This window comes from Engraulis encrasicolus, chromosome 19 (assembly GCF_034702125.1).
Source record: "Engraulis encrasicolus isolate BLACKSEA-1 chromosome 19, IST_EnEncr_1.0, whole genome shotgun sequence".
In the NCBI taxonomy this organism is placed as follows: Eukaryota; Metazoa; Chordata; class Actinopteri; order Clupeiformes; family Engraulidae; genus Engraulis; species Engraulis encrasicolus.
This window is the reverse complement of record NC_085875.1, coordinates 21,315,247-21,330,246: the sequence shown is the minus strand read 5'-3', so window position 1 is coordinate 21,330,246 and position 15,000 is coordinate 21,315,247. Positions and strand designations below refer to the sequence as shown.

Here is a 15,000-nt window from a genome sequence, read left to right as displayed (position 1 = left end):
TACTTGCAGTTCTGAAAATATTACTTACGGAATATTATTATGGAAATTTGAAAGTTGCAATGGAAATCAAGTTCTGCCATTTGGTTATCTATTGAGGCCGCTTTTTAAAGGCACTAGTAGAACAGGCTATGTAGTCAGGTGGGTCTGCCGCGGGACCTGGGCTTTGTAATGGGAACTACATCTCATTGTTCATGACTACAAGAAGGCCATGGGAACTCTAGGCTCAGATTGCACACCGCTCTACTCGGTCCTAGAGTGGTGTGTTTGATCACGCACACACACAAACACACATTTATAAAAGCACACACAGCAGATTGACACACAACACAACACAACACAACACAACACACACACACACACACACACACACACACACACCACATTCAGACACTCAAACAGATACGCACACACACACACCGAGACACACAAACACACACAGAGGATCGTCTGTGTAGGTAAGTAAAACGAAAGACACAAGGTACTCACAGTTCAACAGACGCCTTCCTTGTGTCGCTCTTCGTCTCTGGCTCGTGGTGGATGGGGTCATCGTCCTGCGCGCTGGATGACACGCGCTGGGCACTGAACACCTCTGTCTCTGTCTGTGTCTGTGAGAGTTTAACTCTCCTGCGTTTCTCCTCATCGGCACTCCTCCGCGCCTCCTCCTCCTTCGTCTCCTGCCCGGCCCCCTGCTCCCCCTCTGGGATGGGTGTGCTCGCCTCCTCGGCAGTGGCAGGAGGATTGGAGGGGGGTGAGCAGGAGGGTGTGTGCTGTGGAACAGGACTGCTCCACACCTGCACCTGAGGTGGGGATTGTGCTGCCTCTACTGTGGGTGATGGAACGCTGACAGGTGCCTGTTGTTGTTGCTGTGGCGACGTTGGCTCAGGTGACTTGGCGGGGGCCTCGGTCTGCGTGGGGGAGAGAGGCTCGGCCGTGCTGAGCTTGCGGGGCTTCCGCCTGGAGCCTCCTTTCTTCCCCATGTCTCCTCCACCGTCCTCCTCCTCCTGTTGCTCTTCCTCCTCTGCTGTGAGGCCTGTGGTGCTGCTGCTACTGGTGGTACTGGGGGTCTTGGGCTTGGAGGTGAGGGTCACACCCACCAGTGCTGAGTAGTTGGTGCGGTTACCAAGAGTAGGCTTCAGTTCCACCACAGTCTTCTTTACTGTGAACTTAACCTGTGGGACCAGAAGGAAATAAGGTCACAAAAACAAAACTGCTGCTGGAGATGAACAGAGATATTTAAGATGTGGTGAGAAATATGGTATGGGAGAGCATTGCATAGAAACTTCTGGAGTTGAGAGAAGAAATTGATACCCAACAAAACACAGAGGTGTATTAAGCAAAAGAAGAAGTAGTGTAATTTCATGATGTAAGTACATCACTATTACATGTAGGGATGCAAACGATTAATCGATTAAGCGACTTTAATCGATCAATGTGTTAATCGATTAAAAAACATTAATCGCAATTAATCGACAATTCGACCTACAAGAGACCCAGGTGAAATGGGCATGTGATGAGTGTGTGTGAAGAGGGGTGTGAATAGTGGGAATATTTAAAACGCCTTTGGATTAAAGAATTGAAATAGAACTAATTTAAATGTGGTATTTTATCTCAATTTTCAATTCAAATTTTTAGATTTAGTCGGTTTTTTTTTCAAGAAACATTGAGATTTCGGGGAGAAAACGCTGCTTATCAATTAATCGCAAGTCGATCGATAATGATTAATGAATTAATCGATAATTTGCATCCCTAATTACATGAGATCAGACAGCTGTTCTAGCTATCACTCCACTGTATCTAATGAGAACCTAATTAGAGTTTTTTACGTTTTTGTCACTTATTACTTTATACATCTCTGACAAAACATGCATTAAGAATAATCCAATTTTTAATTAGGAATTATTGATTGAGGATAAAGTGTGAAACCTAGTGATTCAAGTGAATCGGAAGCATCGCAAAGCACTGAGACGAAAGCATTTTTTAAAAATAAGGTCACAACACCCCAAGAGTGCAAATTCCTGCTCTAATGCGATTATCTTCTTTGACATTTGGCGGAACATTGTAAAAGTGAAGATGAAGACGAAGTGAACTCAACATCAATGATGGGATGGGTTAAGTGACCTATATTGCAAAGATCTAGCATTCAGTACGCAGTTTTAGAGGAATGGGTGTAGTACGCATGTCAAATTATGGAATATATCAGCTGAAAATTTCTGAGGCCAGAATACGGCTGACGACTAAAAGGTACGTGTACATTTGGTACAAGGTGAAGTTACATTACATTATTACTTTACATGTAGATGACGCTTTTATCCAAAGTGAGTTACAGTTACTTTGACATAGGGTATCGGTTACAGTCCCTGGAGCAATGTGGGGTTAGGTTAGCCTGGTCCTGACCATCCCATAATACTACCATTTCATTTCGTATTCATGGTCTGGCATTTGTTTGCTCTGAAGCGATTGTAGGAAGCAGGAAGTTTGCACTCAGTTATGGTTTGAAATTATTTGACACCTCTCACCCAATCGCTGGCAGTTACTCAACAACAACATAGCGCAGACCAATGGCTCTGGCGCAGATGTGTACGTCATTGTCACGAGCGTCCTCCCCCTTTCGCCCCCACGTGGGGGGCGTATTCGATTATTGGCTGTTTTCTGGGGGGGATGGGGGGGGGGCGTTGCGATCAAAATTCTACTGCTCCAGGCACTCCACAGAGAAGCACGGCCAGACTACAGTAGTGGAGCCAATCCTTTGGCGGAAGTACGTAGGATGGCTCGCGAGGCTAGGGTTAGGTGCCTTGCTTGCACTTCAGCAATGGACAGAGGTGTAGGGAGAGGTAAGGGTGGGATTCAAACTGGCAACCCTCTGATATGAAGCCCATATCCTTAACCCAGTGTATTTCAACCACTGTGCCTGGGAACACTAGTGTGCTGTGAGAGATAAAATCTGCCGTGGAAAACTGTAGAATGACTGTACATTGTTAATAAAGGCAATAGGGTTTTATTTTCAGTTAACATTTACAATCGGTGGTGTGCCTTGGCATTCTGTCCTCGAAAAAGGTGTGCCTTGTCTCAAAAAAAGATTGAAAACCACTGTCTTAACCATTAGGCCACGTCTGCCCCACTTGGTAGAAGTCAAAAACCCTGTAGAGAAGTTTGAAACCCTGCCAGAGTTTCCTTCCAATACAGGTGACTTCACTGACTAACTGGTCTGCCTGTCATAAGTGCTCATTACGATCAGCTGATTCAGAGCTGGTTAGATCACATTTGCGGCATGGTTTTTATTGTCTGAGGCTGGGATTGACACCTCTGGGGTGCATTTCTCGAAAGCGTAGTAGTTAGCAACTTGGGTAGTTGCCAATGGGAAATTGCATTGCAACCAACAAAGTAGCTACCGTAGTTAGCAACAACGATTTTGAGAAATGCACCCCTGGTTTGTTGTCATAACTTTAATGATAGTGTTATCAATTAACACTGAATCCATATGACAGACCTGGCATACATTGTACCTGAAATAGCATGTAGTCCTGCAGTTGTCCTAGTCCATTTGGGGTAACAATGTCATTGTCACATATTCAGAACATCTCTATCTTAATTTGTGCTCAAAGATGTGCAGTCTGATTTTACATACAGTACATCACAGATATGGTTATCAAACATCAGCCAATATAATATGATATTTGTCAAAAATACAGTGTATATTCGGTAATGTTTGGCAAATATATCTCTGGTGTCCAAGATCACACAATGTAAAAAATATTTGATGACTCAAGAAGTCATCGTTATGTTACATCAATTTCACAGGCTTTGACATACTGTTCAAGCAGAAGTTGACGCAAGGTTTACACACCGTTGGTACTTTTGTGATGTGTAACAAGTTCACTCAACAAAGAGTAGTTCTTCTACAACAAGTCAACAAATCCTTATTTCACTATGTCTAACTTCAAGCTTGGCGAACCACCCACCTGCTCATTGCTTGGGACGGTGGCCTGTGTCGGCTGCTGTGCAGTGGGCTTGGTCACCTCCTCGCCACCCTTCACCAGGTTCTCCTGGATCTTCTGATTCACCTCATCCACCAGGCTCCATGCACCCTCCTCCCCTTCCTTGGCCTCCCCAAAAACACCTCCTTTCACCTCCTCTTCGTCGTCCTCCGGCACCTCCTGTATGCTCTTCTGGATCTCGCCCTTCAGCTCGCACACGTGCACGCCGCGCACACTGCCGGTCTGGCTGCCATCGCTGGAGGCGGAGTCGTCGGCGAAGGGCAGGTCTCCTCCGTCCTCGATGATGGAGGCGATGCTGCGGATGCTGGTGGTGTCCCCGAGGGTGGAGGAGCTGTCGCCCTGGCTGGAGGGGGAGCCCAGGCTGCTCTGGGAGGCGCTGGTACTGCGCTTCTTCTTCTGCAGGCCCAGGAAGCTGCCCAGGCGCTTCAGCACGCCACCCTTCTCCGACTTGATGGAGAGAGGAAGAAGAAGGGATGGGGGAGGAGAGAGATAGAGAGAGAGAGAGAGAGAGAGAGAGAGAGAGAGAGAGAGAGAGAGAGAGAGAGAATGAATGAGAGAGACAGGCATGACGGAAAGGGGATGAGAGAGAGTGAGGGGGAGAGAGAGAATGACAGAGGGAAGGATCAAAAGAAGGAGAGAGGGAAGCAAAACAGAATGAGAAGTGAGGGGGAGAGAGAGAATGACAGAGGGAAGGATCAAAAGAAGGAGAGACGGAAGGAAAACAGAATGAGAAAGAGAGAGAAACAAAGAGAGAGAGAAAGAGACAGACAGACAGAGGGGGAGAGAGAAGGAAGGAGAGAGAATAAAATGAGAGAGACAAGGGGAAAGGGAGGGGGAGAGACAACATCAAAGTTTTTCAGGAGAAGAAGCCGAACTATGCAGGGAATTCAATGAGGAGCCACACACGCACACACAAGAACCAAAGAGGCCGCATAAATGCTTTGAGATTTTAAGACAACCACAGCACTCTAAACCATTTTCTCTTCTCACACTCTCTATTTAGATACACAGAGCTACAATAGAGTCATAAAGCTATGATAGACTAGTGTTCAAGCAGCACATGGAGGATATCGGGATTAAACATTAACTTCTCAGCCACACTATCACCTTCAGCTGACCACCAGCGTGGCACAGGCACTGCCCAGCAACACTAGTCAAAACACTGAAGCGCAGCCTACATCCTTTTATAGGCTATCTCAGAGCAACGTATAAAGTTGTAAAGTTATACAACGTAAATTATGCATTAACATTCAAAGGTTGGCAACACAATGGCAGAAGGAAAGTAATCATTGAAATGGCAACAACATAGATATTTTGAAAGACATGACAAGCATGTTACAAAAATGATAACGGTTACCTTGTAAGAATGTCAACTTGTTGCCTATTTTGATACAATGTGCCTATTCAGCAATTTACAACACGAAGATGCTAGTCCTTCCTTCCCGACGGACCCGTTCAAGAAGTGGCTGTAGGCTACAGTAGGCTACAAACTCTGAACGGGCATGCTCAAGTTCAGTGAGCAAGCGACAACCCAAAAGCCCGCGTTTCCACGCCCCTCCCGTAGCCTACCTTATGGGTCGAAACGGGACACGGGAGAGGCGAGAAGAGAGGGTAATAAAACATTTGCGTTTGGAAGGCACGGAAGCAGTTAAAAAAAGTGAAGGGCCGTTTATTGAGACCCCGGTGTAGGCCTACTTGCATTGTCTTACCAGATTTTCCTCGTGCGTTGTGTTTATAGACATGTTGGAAGACGCTCTCGGCTTTGTTTACAGGCAATCAAAAATGACAAGTCACTTCAGAAGTCCGGGTCCCTTTGGAATTCGGCATAGTTTTTAACAAGTCGAGTCCATTGCAATCTATAATTTCGTTAGTGGATAAACACTGCCCTGGTCACATCCAGGAACTAACCAAATGAAACGCTTAGCCGTTACCAAATTATCCAACCTGAATGAACAAAAGGTATCCAAAAATGCGTTGAGCCCGGCGGATATCCACATGATACAAAATCCTTGAAAATGATTTGCAACTTTGTAGCTAGAAGTCAAGCGCCCCAGCTCCACTGTAGTTTCAGGCGATATTCCAAATGTGTCTGTCTCAGGTAGGTTTGGGAGGGCTATTGTGTAACACACAGGAAACAGTCTCTTGTATTGTCCAATCTCTGCAAATACATGAAAAAAAACTTTCTCTGACAAGCAAACCACACCCTTCCTCCCATCAAAGAGGAATTAGTCTTCCTGGAGTTAATCCCAAAACCACCAGGTGAATTATACGTCATTATACAGAGGCAAATGGCTGAGCTATTTTCTATAGCCTAATGGTTGGAAAAACATTTGCTAAAATTTTGGCCATGAATGGACAAGGTTCTACCCCCCCTTCTGGACACTCACTGACCCTGTCCAGTACATTGAACTTTTGTACTATTGTATGCAAAGTATGTGCAGTATGAGCACACCACACACACAAAGACAGTGTAGACATGGAGACCAGCAAAACACAACCCAACCTAATGCCAATCAAATCATATTCTATTGTGATAATACCTGTACAGTGTGTCATCTGCAGCTGCATATCTCATGCTCAGGAAAACAGTAGGCTAGGTGTCAAGACCTATTTTAATCATATGAGAAAATGTTTTTTCAGAATTTCTCAAGAAGGGTGACCTCATAGTTATTTATAGACTGATGAGATCCTCATCCATACCTGACAGCATCTGAACAACGATAAGCTATCAAAGAAAAGTGGGTAAAAATATGTAGCCTACATCATGACTATTTAAAAAATATATATCTATTTCAGTTTCGAAGAGCTTGTAAATTAGGCTACTGATCTGGTGCCAAATGCATGCCACATGCATGGTCAGTGATATTCGCTACAGTAGCTTAGGGCCTAAACTTTAGGCCTACACTTGACACTGTTCAGCCTGCATGCACTGACGGTGTTGGACTTGCTGTGAAGAAAATAAATACAGGACACTTCATTCTCGCGGTGGTTTTGTAGGCCTATGTCTTGGACACAATTTCCTGCATATTATCCTTTTCAGCACCATACGGAACCATACTTTTATTTTTAAGTACGGGACGATTCCATGGATGGTTGGCAATGGCAACCCCAGTCTTCTTCCAAGCAGCACCTTTGGAGTGCTTGGTTCATCTTTCCAAAATGCACAATGCAGAAGTTGTTCTGCCTAATATACAGAGTTCAAATAGCCACACGTTTCCTCATGCTTGGGGTCCATAGACAATAACAAGTCTGTTCACGTCTCTCCCAGACACCCTGGAATAGAAGTGACCAACAAGTGTGTACATAAGTCTTTTCAATTACTTTGTCCCTTCACCACAACAAATTATATTCTTTCTACTAAGCCATTAAGAGGTATTATTTCACTTCCGTGCTAGACTGAGTAACAAGAAACACCTTGGTGGTGCAGCTTGGACACATCCTCAGTGATGAACCCAGGGTCACGGGGTGTTTCAATCAGTTCGATCAATGCCTTGTTGTACACACGACCTACCATGCAATCCTGCCAACTTTGAGACTTATTGTCATCTAGTAGTACAGTTCCTAGTGCAAACAGCACAGCGAAGGAGTATCTAAGTTGTTTTAGTACTTTCGTACTTTACTTTAATTCACAATACATCAAGCACTGCACAAAGGTTTGAAATTGTGTTTGACCATGCACGCACACATACAGACACACACACACACACACACACACACACACACACACACACACACACACACACACACACACACACACACACACACACACACACACACACACACACACACACATTCTGTTCAAGTTTGAAAGCAAGGGAACACGAGTGCATATACACACATAGAACAACACAAGCACTCCAGACAGTTGTTGACTCTGTGCCAGGCCTAGTCTCTTGTCCCTAGTGACTGATGTGTATTGCTATGTACCAAATGGTTTCCCAAAGCAGCCAGTGAATGGAGTGGTGTACTGTTAGCTGTGAGCTGAAAAGATTCCCACAATTGCAGTGAAGGAATCTGTGTACTCAGGGAAGCTGACAAGGGGGGGCAAAGGGGTCAGTTGTCCTGCGCCTACGGAAAATGGCGGCCCATAATTGGGTCCTAATTACATTGAATGTATTGGGTGGGGTCCCTTTCAGAGGACTCTGTCCTGGGTCCAGCCAAAGCTGTCAGCGGCCCTGTGTGCACTAGCCGGCTAAATTCATTCCCATAGAAACCAGCGACTGAGAGTAAGGGGGCCCGACTTTATTGTGTGGGACAAATGCAACGAATGCGCTAAGAAGGCAAGGCCACTGTTTTAAGTCTGTTGTTACCAGAATGGCAGTTACAAAGTTGTAATGTGTTACTAAAGACTTTGTGTACTGTCATAGCTGTGTCATACTACAGTGGTAGTTACATTTTCCCACAGAACAGTAAAGCAAAATTCTACATTCCAATTACACCGTTACACTATACATTATACACTATGCAGCCTAAACTGATATTTTGAAGTGACTTGTTTATTTAGTATCTGTCTTCACATTTAATTTGAAAATTTGAAACAACAGATGGCAGATTTTGCCAAACAGTCTTTGAACTGTCGCTTAGAACTATGGCCCCCAATCACCACCACCACCTCATCTCATCCCCCCACCACCCCCCACCCCCCACCACCACCACATCCACATCCTGTTTGAAGTCTTTGGTTGCATAACTAACTTTGTTACTTTGTACACAGTATTCAATTCAGGACGAAACCTATCATCCTCGTTGCCAAGAGTGGAAGGGGAAGATCCTGCATTAGCCTGTAAACGGAAAGTCATGCTGAAAATAAAAACCGGATGAACTATCCTTATTAAAAGAAATTGTTACTTAAATGCTTGTGCTAAAAAGCATGGAAAGATATTTCATGATAAGGCACTCAACGGTTCAACACTACCAGTACACAGCATTACATTTTATAAATAGATTGCGCTAAGCTATTTATAAAACTGGGAGTTGGAAAATGTTGACTTTAATGTCCAACATTTTTTGCATTACTTAAAATAGAAGTAACCACAAACAAACCAGATACAGTACATGTGCTCCACTGCTCTGCCTGTCTCTTGAGGTGTCTGGGGATTTTAGGGGAATTTGGCTGGGACGACTTTGTTGTAAAACAGCCCTCTACTGCCCTCTGTGGGTCATCTTAAAACTCTGTGGTGCAGCGCAGGACAATTAGTATTACTCAACTACAACGCTGTAGTAACAACAACAACAACATCAACAACAGCAGCCGCAACAACAACAACAACAACACAACTGTATTTATATGACAAAGTTCATACATTTGTGCAGTCCAACACGCTTTAACCGTTCAAAGGGTTCAAAGTTGGAGTTGGAAAACATTCCATTCCAAGTGGTATACTTGTATGACAAGTGGCAAGACAGCTCAGCTCCCCAGACAGAACAACTAACTAAATGATACATGCAAAAACAACACTATAGTATTATGCCATGCAGGCTGTATGTTCATGCATCATTCCCATACAATCATACACAGTAAATTTTGCAGTGATAGTTCAACATTTACATAGTAAGAAAAGCCATATGGCCCTGCCATGGCCAACCGGTAGGGCACTCGTCTACCATGTTGCTGACCCGAGTTTGATTCCCGGCCCGGGTCCTTTGCCGACCCTTCCTCGTCTCCCTCCCCATTTGCTTCCTGTCCACCTCTCACACTGTCCTCTAAAATAAAGTCGAAAAAGACCATATAAAAAATCTTTAAAAAAAAAAAAGAAGAGCCATATGAGTGGCATTCCACTCTTTAAGAGCTGAATCACCACATTACCGTAGGTAGATAGATAGATCGTAGATAGACAGAATATTTATTGTCCTTTCGGCAAAATTGTTCTGTGCCATCGCCTAATGTGACTCAGCAGAATTCTGCATTATGTTACTTCAACACTTAAAGAGGCAACTGTAACACTCATTGTGTTGTTTCTACTCTCTTAGTGTCTAATTATAACACTGCCCAACTCACAGCATAAGCTCCATTTCATGCAAGTCTGTGTCAGAGTTTGAGTCTGTGTCAGATCTTGGACTCACCTTCCTGGCCAGCTTGGAGAGGTCCAGGCTGAGGGTGGAGGTGTTGTCCCCATACATGATGGAGTGTCCTTCACCGTCTAGAAACCTGCAAGAAAGAAAGAGGAGAGAATTTACATGACGGACTGTCCTGGCTTCTCCAACTAGAAACCTGTAGGAAAGATAGAGAGGTCTTGGTAGCCGATCAGGCAAATTATAGTCTGTATTTCCTCCACATCTGTTTGACCCTTATGGTCAAGGTCTGGGAGAGAGGCGTGGGAAAAAGTAAAGAATCTTTTTAGCACATGATTTCCTTGCACATGACAAAATTGTTTTGGTTAAAAGAACTTAATTTCCTTATTAATTCAGAATTGATACTGCTCTGAATATGCCAAAGGTAGCCTACAAGTACATTGCATGAGCATACAGTGCCCTCCATAATTATTGGCACCCCAGGTTGAGATGTGTTTTTTAGCTTCCAATTATTTTATTTTTTTTCTAAATAATATGGGACCTTAATGGAAAAAAAGAGAAAAATCCAACCTTCAATACAAGTGCATTTATTCAGTGGGGAAAAAATCCCACATAAAGAAATAATTATTTGACATCAAATAATGTGTGTCACAATTATTAGCACCCCTGGTGTTAATATTTTGTACAACCCCCTTTTGCCAACAAAACAGCACCTAATCTTCTCCTATAATGTTTCACAAGATGGGAAAAGACAGAAAGAGGGATCTTCAGCCATTCCTCTTTGCAGAATCTCTCTAAATCATCCAGAGACCTGGGTCCTCTCCTCTGTACTCTCCTCTTCAGCTCACCCCACAGGTTCTCAATGGGGTTGAGGTCAGGGGACTGAGATGGCCATGGGAGGAGCTTGATTTTGTGTCTGGTGAACCATTTCTGTGTAGATTTGGCCATATGTGTAGGGTCATTGTCTTGCTGAAAGACCCAGTGACGACCCAGCTTCAGCTTTCGGGCAGAGGGCAACAGATTTTGATTTAAAATGTCCTGGTATTTCAAAGCATTCATGATGCCATGCACCCTAACATGGTTCCAGGGCCTTTGGAAGCGAAACAGGCCCACAGCATCACTGACCCACCCCCATACTTCACAGTGGGTATGAGGTGCTTTTCAGCATGCGCATCTTTCGTGGTACGCCAGACCCACTTAGAGTGTTTGTTGCCAAAAAGCTCAATCTTGGTCTCATCTGACCAAAGCACACGGTCCCAGTTGAAGCCCCAATACCGCTTGGCGAACTCCAGACGCTTGCGTTTATGATTGTGAGTGAGGAAAGGTTTTCTCCGTGCATGCCTCCCAAACAGCTTGTTGGCGTGTAGACAGCGCCTGATGGTTGATTTGGAGACTTTGTGACCCCAGGATGCTACCATTTGTTGTAATTCTGTAACAGTGAGCTTTGGAGATCTTTTGATTTCTCTTACCATCCTCCTCACTGTGCGTGGTGGCAAAATAAACTTGGGTCCTCGTCCAGGCTTGTTTACCACTGTTCCAGTTGTTTTGAACTTCTTAATTATTCCTCTCACAGTGGATATGGGCAGCTGCAGTTGAGTGGCAATCTTCTTGTAGCCTCTGCCTGACCTGTGAAGGTCGACGCACATCTGCCTCACTTGTATGCTGTGTTCCTTTGTCTTTACCATGTTTAAGAGTGGATAAGAGAAATGGCCTCGGTGTCACGTCATATTTATACCCCAGGGAAACAGGAAGTGATGAATTACTAATTAAATGTTCCTACATACTCTGGTAAACTTTGTAAACTACTGTAGAAATGACAGAAATGCTTCAATTATATTTATTTCCTGGGAATTGTTAAGGGTGCCAATAATTGTGGAACAGGTGATTTAATGAAAAATAATTATTTTTTAGTCAGGGATTTTTTTATTTTCTTACAATTCATTTGAGTTGAAGGCTACATTTTCCTACAATTTTCAGTGTGACAGTATTCTTCTGCAATAAACACTGAATTTATTTTAAGGCTTTTAACACATCTCAACCAGGGGTGCCAATAATTATGGAGGGCACTGTAACTGACATTGTACATCTTTTGAACAATCTTTCAATGAAATGCTACTCTTAATCGTTTTTGTTATGAGTGCCGCATGTCTTTGATCGCTACAGATGTTTTTTATTGCATAATAGTCAACTCAACATATTTTGAATTTTTAATTTATATTCCTTTAAAAAGTATGAGGGAAAGGGAAAGAAAACACCACCGTTTTAACTGAACATGGGGTCCACCTCCACCCCCACCCCCCAAACACACACACACACACACACACACACACTCTCTCACGCACGCACGCACGCACGCACGCACGCATGCACGCACACACGCACGCACACACACACACACACACACACACACACACACACACACACACACACACACACACAAAACAAAAACAAGGTTATATAGCTGAATCGATCTTTTAACCAGAAAGACTAAAAATGATCTTTGGTTTAATCTGTGCCATATAGACCTAATCCTGTTAGCTGCTCTTTACAGGAGGTGATGTTGTCTTATTCATGTTTGGCCACAAGGTGGAGATAGATTGTTATGAATCAAAAGACTCTTTGGGACCAGGTGAAAAGCGGAGCCAAAAGAGGCCGATTTTGTAATGAAAGAAGATTAATATGTAGGAATATATAGGCTGACAACAAGAGCATTAAGGTTGTTCATAAACAACTAGTTTAAAGGAGTTTGATTTTGTGGTGTAGCATGCTAGGCCCTCTTCCACAAATGGACATGCATGCCCATGGTTCGAGTCTAACCCGGGTCATGTCCTAATCCACCTCTCTCTCCAATGTTTCCCTATTCACTGCCCTGTTTCAAAAAAGGCTACAACACCCACAGTTATAAATAAATATGAAAGAGGTTAATTTGGTCCCTTTCTTTTGACCATTTTAAATTATACGCTAATGGCATGGATGCCTGTGTTGATGGCAAAAGGTTGGGCAACTGGTGTCTAGATTTGTCACAGGCACTATGCCAACTGGCCTGTTCTTCCCTTTCACTATTTTGATGATGAGACGGTGGCATGTAGTATAATTATCCATTTACGAAATTGTGTTCTTCAGATTATAATAATTGTGACATCCTAGGGGATGATGCGTTCAGACATTCTCCTTCAAGGAAAATCTCTCGTCCAATCAAAAGTGACTAAATCTTAATACCTGACCTAACTGACGTTTAATTGCCCTTACAGTAACTCTGTCTGACAAAACAGCATTCCAGGGCTTTGTCCGCAGGCAAACGTCCATTTACAGACACGGTAAACAACAGCAGAATTCAAATGGGTCAGGCCCACATGCCATTGGTTCCCTCATACCACGCCCCTGGCACACTCATGCATTGCTGGCAGCAAAAGGGATCCGGTTAGTAGCCTAACAGCAATCAACAGTAGCTGGCAGAAGATGATAACACTGTCATAAAGCATCTATTGCACTTCATCCACTGAAATATGATGCCATCTGCTCCATACATGGTACATTGCAGTATACACTTTATTTAGTATCAGAAGTAATACTCATTTCTGGTAAGAATGCCATACAATCTGTTGGCAAATGTACACATTAAAATGTGGTTTGTTTCATGTTAAAGGAACAAACGATAATTTGTGCATGCTGTCAACAGACTGCAAAAGCAACTTTCAGTGAAATCTAACCACATCATTTGTATATTGACATGCACACTAATCCAGTGTACTATGTGTGCATAAGTTATGCACACCACAGAACAAATGCACAGTTGTACAGTAAATGGATCCACAAGACATGTGCACATCTATCTTTCCACTCTGACATGTTTACTATGCAGGTACCACTGCACCATGTCTGCAGCAAGCTGGGGCAAATATTAGACAGTGGGTGGAAAAAGACCAGCCCCTCCTACAGGAATGGCTGGCACCACCTCTGTGTTGTGAAATAAGCAGACTAATACCATAATCGTAAAATAAGCCTGTTTGCAATAGCAACACATACAACACCCATGGTGGACATAATGTAAGGTATTCGTCTTTCTCTCCATACAGTACACATGGCTACACATGACCTGAATCTTATCTTCTGCAAATTTGCATCCTTCTGTAATTCATGTGACTATTCTCACCACAGAATTCCCATTTTAAAGGTATATGTAGGATTGTGGACAGAGTAGGTAGGCTTCTGCAACTATGCTGGGGTGAGTTTCTCAAAAGAGAAGTTGTTAGCCTGTTAGCAACTTCGGTAGTTGGCAATGGGAAAATGCATTGAAAACAACAAAGTAGCTAATGTAGTAAGTAACTTTGGTTTTGAGAAATTCACCCCTGCTCGTTGCAACTGTGCTGCCTATTCCCAAAGTTTGATCTTTCCATGAATATTTACTAAGTAATAAACTAATATATATTTTAGTATGATCAAAGATGTTTTGCAGCTAAACATGTGTCTTGCAAGTATGCAGTGTAATTTTCCCAGTCATAATGAATACTTAGAATTTAATGGTGATGGTAAGTATTTGTGAAAAAGGTAACATTTGTGAATGAGCAGCATGAACTCTGGATGAATAAACTAGCCTACTAAAAATATTACATGCTCTAACCTTAAGGTTAAAACAGTGTTGTTCTAATAGAGCGAATGCATGTGAAAGCGTGCAATGTACTGCATGTGAAAGTGAATTCCCAAGTAAAATGAGCACATAAAACAAGTCCATGTTGAAATCAGAGCGCTCAGGTAAAACCCTGCATACCAGAAGGCGGCATCAGGCTTAAGGCACCTCACGTGGAGCATGCGCCGGGCTTACAAGGCATGCAGCAACAAAGCTACTGTCTGATTCATCAATAAAACCGGCACGGAAATGTGGTGGATCACTCAGCACTGCAGGGATCCATCACATGCACTAACACACACACACTAAAAAAATAAACACCAACAATTCACAATGTTTCCTGGATGCTTAGCAACATCAAAACAT

The 15,000-nt window shown here is 43.3% G+C and overlaps 1 protein-coding gene across 3 annotated transcripts in view; it reads right to left on the bottom strand.

Moving 5' to 3' along the window:
- The window catches only part of crybg1a (crystallin beta-gamma domain containing 1a), an 80,817-nt gene that overhangs the window by 40,402 nt on the left and 25,415 nt on the right, over window positions 1–15,000 (bottom strand). For 2 of the 3 annotated variants that reach the window (XM_063183792.1, XM_063183790.1), the window contains exons 3-5: window positions 10,059–10,143; window positions 3,960–4,442; window positions 487–1,169 (exon numbers count right to left, since the gene is read on the bottom strand). In XM_063183792.1, coding sequence (XP_063039862.1) covers window positions 487–1,169; window positions 3,960–4,442; window positions 10,059–10,143 — 1,251 coding nt within the window. Of the gene's footprint in view, window positions 1–486; window positions 1,170–3,959; window positions 4,443–5,704; window positions 6,170–10,058; window positions 10,144–15,000 lie in introns of those variants that run through there. The other variant, XM_063183791.1, reaches the window with a different exon arrangement.